At 32.0% G+C, this 8,890-nt stretch overlaps 1 protein-coding gene across 1 annotated transcript; it reads right to left on the reverse strand.

Moving 5' to 3' along the window:
- Positions 1–119: 119 nt before the first annotated feature.
- LOC106679781 (uncharacterized) lies at positions 120–7,412 on the reverse strand. Its single transcript, XM_014419121.2, has 6 exons — positions 7,281–7,412; positions 6,180–6,344; positions 2,416–2,556; positions 2,209–2,320; positions 1,164–1,307; positions 120–215 (listed from the first exon to the last, which is right to left on the reverse strand). Exons 1-6 carry the CDS (start codon positions 7,311–7,313, stop codon positions 202–204), a joined length of 609 nt encoding a protein of 202 aa, XP_014274607.1. The 5' UTR covers positions 7,314–7,412; the 3' UTR covers positions 120–201.
- Between the last annotated feature and the right edge of the window lie 1,478 nt (positions 7,413–8,890).

Consider the following 8,890-nt stretch of genomic DNA (forward strand, 5'->3'; position numbering starts at 1 on the left):
TTTATATTACAGTTTGTTGTGTTTTTATTATAGGTTATGAGTATGTTATATTCAATTTTAAAAAATATCAATCGCCATATACAATAATTATAAATCACAAAATTTTAATAATAAAAAGCTTACATCAAAACAAATTTATTTCTTCCAAAATTTCTTAGTTTCAATGAGTGGTTATAGGAAAGACGAAATTCTTGATATTCTTCAAAAGTAAAAAGCTGAGAAATCAAATTGAAAGCAACATTAATATTTTCCTGTCTGCATTTAGTTTTGCTACAGTGTGGTGTAGTATTTATCTAAGATGTACATGGGGATACCCTGCGGGGGTAAGAGGGGACTTCTGCCTTCCCCTTTAGAAGTGACAAAAATTATTAATTAATTTTTTTTCAAGCAAATACTGATTAAGCACTATGACATATAGTTTTCATAAAATTTTATTTTTATTAGCCTTTTTCGTGCTCAAATGTCACAACCTAATTGACCATGGCTTGCCCCATCTAGTTTTGATCCTGAATATGCCCTTGAAGATGTTAGTTACATAATATACTAATAAAAACATTATAATAAGATATAATTTTTTCAGAGTTATTAAAAATCTAATCCATAATTATTAGCAAATACATAGAGTAAAATATATGTTTATGATTTTTAAATATATGTATATGATTAGATACTAAATTTTATAAAATATATTAGGTCTAAAATAATTTATATATGTTTCATAATTAATACTAATTTTTAAGACAATCACCATAAAATTTAAGTCTGACATAAGCATTTTTAAAAGTTCAACATTTTTCATTTATTAAAATTATTACAACTATGTCTAACTAATTTGATCCTTGTCTAAGATTTTCATATTGCTTTAATTCAATCAACTAGAAGCTCTTCAGTCAGGAAATGAAATGAACATTAAATTGTGACCAAAGAAGTGGAATATGATAACAAGGAAAATGCACTCTGAATTACTCATTTCAGACCAGCATCAAAATTAGTGCCTTTCTTATTTCCCCTGTTAAAAGAAATTCTTCCTAAGATTACATTGAGCTCTAAAAAATATTCTCTGTTGAGTTTTTGGATAAAAAACACTTACCTGTTTATAAAATTTAACGATGGTTTAATATAAATTTTTAAAAATTAAAATAAAAATATTATTAACAACATACGCAATGTAGGGAAGTACCGCCTTGCGCTTTCAGCTTTACGTATGTTTTTTATTGATTCTTCCTTCATTTTTCGTTTCTTTTCTTCGACAATCTTCATTAAGTCTTCATCTAAGTCGATATAATTCGATGTTTTCGTTTCATTTTCTATAATTACAATTTTGATTTTGAAAATACACTCATTTTACATAAAGAGAATAATACATACAAAAGGAAAATACTGGAATCCATTTACATATCTGAAAATATTGATTACACAGTAAACTTCAAAACAGATACGAGGAATTTAAATCAACATTATGCAGAGATATTAAGTAAGATTAACTTATAAATAATATAGGATAATTTATATATGGATAATTACAGTTAGCCTTGATAGGATTTTTACTAATGTAATAAAGAGAAAAAGTGACAAAAATGTAATTATGATAAATAATTTTTTAAATGCTTGAACTGAGTAAAGGGAGGTTACAAGTGAGGTTGTAATAAAAGTGTATAAATAGTGATAAAAGAGTAATAATTTGACTGTGATTTTTAATGTATTTTTGACATTTTAGGTAATTAAACAAATGTGAGATATACTGATTAACAAAAAATAAGTTTACCTAATGGTTTTAATGTTGTTCATAGATATAAATGTTTTGACCTGGGCAGAATAGCCTGTATGGAGTTTTTTTTGATTGGTTAAATGATATGTCTCATAGTAATTTAAGGTAAGGTAAATTATAAATAATAATGTTAAATAATTGAATTGATTGTAGGATCATACAAATAATGGAAACTTTTGTAATAGATTGTCCCTGAAGATGGCCGAATTGGCTGAAACGTTGGACGTGTGAATGAAATAAATGTTTTGAGACTATAATTTTGGATAGTGTTTTTGAATTATTTAGTATATAATTACAATTTCCAGACAAGAAATTTTTTTTTTTTCTAGAAGGAATGTTGTAAAGTATTGACTCTTTACTTACAGAGTTTTAAACTAAAATAAAAATATATATAAAACAGCTAAATAAATCATTAAAGTGAAAATATCGATTTAAAATACTTTCAGCAGTGTCATCATGTAGTACCCATGTGTCGAATTTGTTTCTTTCTTCCATTAGTTCTTTCATGTGTTCGAATTGTTCATTTTTAATTTCATCTTCAGTTGGTCCAGACTAGAAAAGTACTTGAATATTTTGGGTCAAAATATAATATTTAAAAAAATTAATTCCTTTAGGGCTTCATTATTATTACTTATTGATGACATTACCTTTACGACACCCTTTCCGAGGACCAACTCTCTCACGCCTAATTTTTCACAACAATCATTGAAGTGCTCTATTGTCTTCGCCTTCTTCAGTTTTAACTCTTTTATTTCATCCAAAGTCAGTGGACCGCTTTTCTTTTTTTTCTGTTTAAGGGAATCAATAACTTATTTAGAGGATAGTTGATACTTTTATCCAAAAATGTGATTTGAGTCTACAAATTACAGAAATACACACACGAGTGTATTACGCCCAGCATTGCAACTTTGTAACCAAGTACAACAGACCAATAGTTGTGCAATGAGGTGATTTGGTCAGAATTGTTGAACGCGGGATTGGTGGACAAAAATAAAATGTTTTTACTATTCTTACAGTTTTATTAGTTACAGTTAAATAGCATAAATCATTCTTACTGTAATGAGAACAAACAACACAACACAAAGATTGATTGTAGCCTGCCGACTGTTATAAAACCGTTGCAAACGGTTTCAGCTCAACAATCGATATATTCACAGTTTGCCACAGAGGAACACGTATACAATAAATAATGAATTTTTACATCACACTTTAACAAGAATCACGCTCGACCAACAGGTTTTTACCCAATCAAGAGTATCCACTTTATAAGACTGGATGGACTCCAGGAATTAATAATTATAAGTTATTTAAAAAAAAAAATAAATTGTTTCTTTTTTTCTTCTTCTATTTGCGTAGTGAAGCCGCCGAGTAGCTAGGTGAATAAGTTGTAGTACAAGAGCCTAAGAGGAGAAAAAAGGCAGTTATCTCACCCCAATTTTTGATTACTTTAATAAAAACTATCTATAATTACTAGTCAAAATTGATGAGTCTGCCAAGTATAGGTAGGGGAATAAAAAATGGCGGCTGTTTCAAAGCGATAAAAAAAAAAATTCATTCGGAGCTCTATATCTTAAAAAGTAGGAACAACACAAGAAAACCTAAGAGAACGTCATTTAAATAATAGTAAATTTGCTAAAATATGAGCCCTAATAAAGTTATTTATGTTAAATATTTTTCGAGATATAGCGATTTAAAAAGCAACGTTTCAGAAAAATGTAGTAAGGGACGTACTGAAAGATCAGTGGTTAGTGAATTTATTTTGAAAAAGGTATATCTCAAAAACCATTTGACGTACAGATGTCTAATAGCACTCAAATTAAAGCTAATTTAATGAGCTATAAAGTAGTTTATGATGTGTATCTTCGTAGGAGTAATAGTTTACAAGAAATATGCTAAAATAAATTGATTTATAACTGGTCGGACAAATTTTCATTTGCCAAATTTATATTCATATGTGAATATCATAAAAACTACTACCCCTACGATACGAAGATGGGTGTCATATACTACTTTATAGAAAGTTAAATTTCCTTTATTTTGACATTTGTGCGTCTTATGGATCTAGAGATATATATATTTTTTTAAATCCAACATTTTATACGAACAACTAGAAATCAACATTTTGTGAGTTTATTTTGTCAAATATCATAAAAACTACTACTTCTACAAAGATAAACATAATTAACTATTTTGTAGTAAACTTAACTAGCTTTAATTTGAGCGCTGGCAGACTTCTGTACGTCCAATGGTTTCTGAAATGAAGTATTTCATAAATCAAACTTGTTGTCCGAACAAATATAAATCAATTTATTTTAGCAAATTTCATGAAAACTACTATTCCTACGAAGGTAAAGGTCATAAACTTCTCTATAGTCCATTAAATTACCTTTAATTTGAGTGCTAATATACATCTGTACGTCACATAGTTCCTGAGATTTCTAAAAATAAATTAACTAACTACTAATCTTTCAGTAAGTTTTTAAAAAAATTTTCTTTTTAAAAAGCTATGTCTCGAGAACTATTGGACGTAAATAGCTCTATTAGGGCTAATATTTCAGCAAATTTACTCTTCTTTAAATGATGTTCTCTTAAATTTTCTAGTGTTGTTGTTAGGCTTTATATACAGCTCCGAATGAAAAATTAAGGTTTTGAAACGGTCGCCATTTTTTATTCCCCCTACCTATACTAGGCAGACGCATCAATTTTGACTAGTAAATATACCTAGTTTTCATTAAAGTAATCAAAACTCGGGGTGAGATAGCTGCCTTTTTTTGGCTCTTGTATTATTGTTATTCGTATAAGGAATCCCAAAAATACGTAATGAATATTTGAGAAAAAAATGTAAATCATGACAACGTTCTATTTGAATCTCTGATGTCTAGACTATTTTATAGCGTTTAATATTGGCGTCGCAGATCATCCAACAGTAAAGTATAATATGCGCGTTTTGTAGAACATTTTAATTTTAAATAAAATGTTTATCTCTAATAAATCCTTAGTTTTCCAGTTATTAATAAATAGCTGGGGAAAAATACGTCAAAATTAATTATAGTTTTTACAAAGTTATAACAACGGACCAATTATTTGTGGTTGGTCCTATTTTACCGAGTTCAATGGTTAAGCAACAATTTCGCTCCTCAATTAACGTAATTAAACCATTTTACCCGATATTTTCTCTTTCAGAGCAGAAGATTTAGATTTTAAGGTCAAACAATTATTTCACTTCCAGTACGAATAACAAAGTTTTTCTACTTTGCTAGTGAATAAGCAAAATATTTGCAGTCGTTAGCTCGGTTAAAAAAAAAAGGAAATTTGCGTGAAAAGTAACATCACGCTTTTCACGCAAATTTCCTTTTTTTTTTACGGAAGGAGAATTTTCTAAAATAAAAGATTACGCCAATCGATTTCTGAGGCACATTTCCATTATCTTCAAAGTTTAACCAACCCCCCCCCCCACCCATGTGATTTCAGGCTCCATTTTCAAACAGAAATCAATCGTTTTAGAACCAGAGGTTCCCAACAAGTTGTCTCCGGACCACCATAAATGGGATGCGGGAGTCTTGGAATGAGCCGCAATAGGATGCGGCAATATAAACTGTTCAAAAATGAATATTGACTCTTATTTTATTTGTTTGTATGGACATTTACGTTATTTATAATCGGATTATTTCATTTGTAGGTAAACATAAACCGTAAATAACAAGTATTCTTAATTTCTGATCAAGTATAGTCAACAAGAATACTCATAATGTAAACAGTTGTTTTCTCAATTTTGATATGAGGTCAAGGGAACCAGCGATGCAGTTGGCGCCTCTCAGAGTGTGGGAGCCGAATTTCAGTCAGATTCAGAGTAACCGGAAGTACCAATAGGAGACCTGACAGTACACTACGACAACAAAGGATGACTGAAATATTGTTATTACTGTAAGACGTAACCCTTTTCGTTGAGTCCAACAGTTGTTCTGCCAAAACAAAAGCTTTGGGTTAGGCCGCACAAGGGTAAGGCAACGCATATTTTTGTCAAAATTTATTGTCAGAACGACTTTATTAAAATTCTTTTGTTGTGGTGTTTAACTGAAAGGTTTTAACTTGTAAATGCACAATAAAAGTGACTCAAGAACCACTTTTAAGCAATGTAATTGTCAAATATTTGTCAGCGACCTCAGGTCGGTAAGGGCGGGGGCAGAAAGACGGTTCAATTTCCGGGTTAGAGGTCCGTAGACTTTTTTGGATTGGGAACTACTGTATCTTAGTATAATATCAACTCAGGTCCATGAATAATTGTGTACTATCTTCTACAGAAAAGTGACTTAATGCTTATGCAGCTATATTTTGTTTCAAATTCATTATTTACAACACAAAACTATGAATATTCTAAACTGAACTGATGATAATATGGGTTCTCACATACAAGTAGTTGACTTAGGAGGAATGAGAAACCTTCACCACGAATTAGGGGACAATCCTTGTGCTGATTCTTTTTCCTCGCTTTGTATTCTTTGTCAATTTCCTTCATCCGTTTATCGACAATCGCTCTGCTCTGCTCATAAGTGACTAATTCAGGTCCTGTTTCCCTCTGCAATAGAAATTCAACATTTTAAGTGAAATGTCTAATTTACATAACAATGCGCATAGTAGATCATTACATACTAGTGTTTTATTTTTGGAAATGTATATTGTCTTTTATTTTTCTGCCTTTACTGGATCTCTCTTACTTCCTATACCTTCTCTTCTATCGTAAAGCCAGTTCGAACTTACATATCCTTTCGTGCCTCCAAACATAGTATCCTGTAAAACGAAGTTACCTTCCTACAAAGCCCGGCGGCTGGCACCCAGTTCAGACATGTATTCCTCCTTCGAGCCTACATAGTACCTGGTAGAGCGAGGTTACCATCCTTAAAAACTTACGGCTGGCACTCGTAAGACTCCTTCTTTCTACTCACCTCCTAACCAGCTACCTTACCTATTTTGAGCACGCATTGTCGAGGAATTCTGGTCAAGAGCACCTAACATCATCAATTGGAATCAGATCATACACAGCCACCTCCACATTATAAAACACCAGCTCCAGTTTTTCTAAGGGATCAAAGAGCTGAAGTGCTATGAAGAACAACTCTAGAACACTAGAGGATTATCTAAGGACCGAAAAAAAAATTTACAACTAAAGTGTGATTTATGAAAAATATATGGCCGTAAGCCCATTTATATATTTTTTGTTAAGTTAAACCATATTTTTTAAAGAGGATTTTATCTAATTTACGATGGTCTAATAGGAACTGGATTGCCTTGAATTGGTTTTCTTGAGTTAAATCGCTTCCTATTAAGCTAAAAACATAACTTGCTTACAAAAACAAAAAAAATTCCTATCCTGATGATGTTTACTATGAATTCTTCTTTGCTTGTAGCTATTTACTCAATCACGATTGGTAAGGGTATGAGAGTATATACGAATCTGAGGTATTTGTGATCTAGTATATTTAGTTATCTTTTATTAATAAGGTATTGTTCTTACCAAATATTTTCGGAAGTCATGATAAGACATCATTTTGATATCTTAAAAAAAAAACTTCAAATCAAAAAGACCTATACAATTAATATTAATTTTATCCGAAATCAACATATGGTGTCATAAAAATCTTCTAACACATGAACTAAGCCTGCTTAGCAGTTTCATTTCTCTTCACTTTTAGGCCAAACTGTTTTAATTTAACATTTCAACCCTGAATTCGAAATATTTGCCAATAATACTAGAAACTATTACTCCTTTCTCTTCTAATAATCGGCAACGAAGCAGCTAATTAAATTTTAAATAAAATAAAATATACTTTAGAGGAAGATGTTTTTAAAATTCGTCTTTTAAGCATGTGCTATGGTGCAACAAACTGGTATCGGGCTCTGGCCTTCTTCACCAGCTTCCACTAATTGTCTCGGTCTTATTTGCCATCATTTCCTGAGCGTCATTTGTTACACAATCATCTCACCTCAATTTTGATTACACGACGGATTACGCTAAAAGGGACTCTGTCGACAGCAGAGATGGGCAAAAATAAGCTTTAGTTGAAACTAATAGCTACAATTGTCATTTGTATTTTTTTATCAATGGTTCATTCATGAACCCCGGAGTGGGTACAGAAGTGCAGACACAAAGGTGACAGCCTCACCAGTGTTCTAAAGTATGTAGCCCCATCATCACACCCAATTATTACCCAACATCATGTTGACTTAAGGGCCGATGATGTTAAGAGATGGTGAAGGTAGGATTTCCATCTGAATTTTTTTGTGTTTTTATATACATGGGTAAAAAAAAACTTTAGATGTCGATCCAGTTTTATACCCACCTTTTTGGCTCCACTTTTAAGGAGAGTATAGCTATACCATCCCGCTAGATATCCAAGGAGAGAGGGTGAGGAGAAAACAAATCTTGATGTGAAGATAAGAAGCCGATTTGATGTCACTCCTCATCTGGCGTACTTAAACGATATGGTGGCTCTGTCTCTCAATTCATTAAGCAGTTTAAGGGGTGCGTTTTGGGGCCTCTGGTACCCTGCAACGATGACCATATATAATAAAGGTATGATGCTGGGTATCACAAGGATACCAGGGTATACCACCGGATACCCCTGCGCGGAGCCGGAACCTCACGCAAGCACCTGGACGGATGCGGACCAGGAGGGCTGGACCTACCGGATGGATGCAGATGACAAGGTGCACCATCAGTAAAATTTAAAAAAAAAAAAGGAAAAAAAATTGTTCAGAAAAATTACATGGAACCACCCACTATTATGTGTTATGAGAATATTAAAAAAGAATAAAATTGTTGATTCTTAGGAGCAGTAGTATGCGCAAACTCCAGCGCATTACCCCACTGCTTCTGCACCCCGTATGCCAGAAATGGTGATGAAGGAGGAAGAAGCAACATACCATTATATACTGTGATTCGGCACACGACCAAAGGATCCTGGTTGTGCCATCGTTATATTAACCTATTCTAGATAACTGTAAATACATTTTTTTTTTTAATTATTTATTTATTGTAATTTACAACTGTACAAAATAATACAATAGGTAAATATGTAGTATGTTTCATATGCACTTGAAAATCTTGGGAAGGAACCACCCATT

Source organism: Halyomorpha halys, unplaced genomic scaffold (assembly GCF_000696795.3).
Source record: "Halyomorpha halys isolate HHAL.00 unplaced genomic scaffold, Hhal_1.1 Scaffold218.1, whole genome shotgun sequence".
NCBI classification, from domain to species: Eukaryota; Metazoa; Arthropoda; class Insecta; order Hemiptera; family Pentatomidae; genus Halyomorpha; species Halyomorpha halys.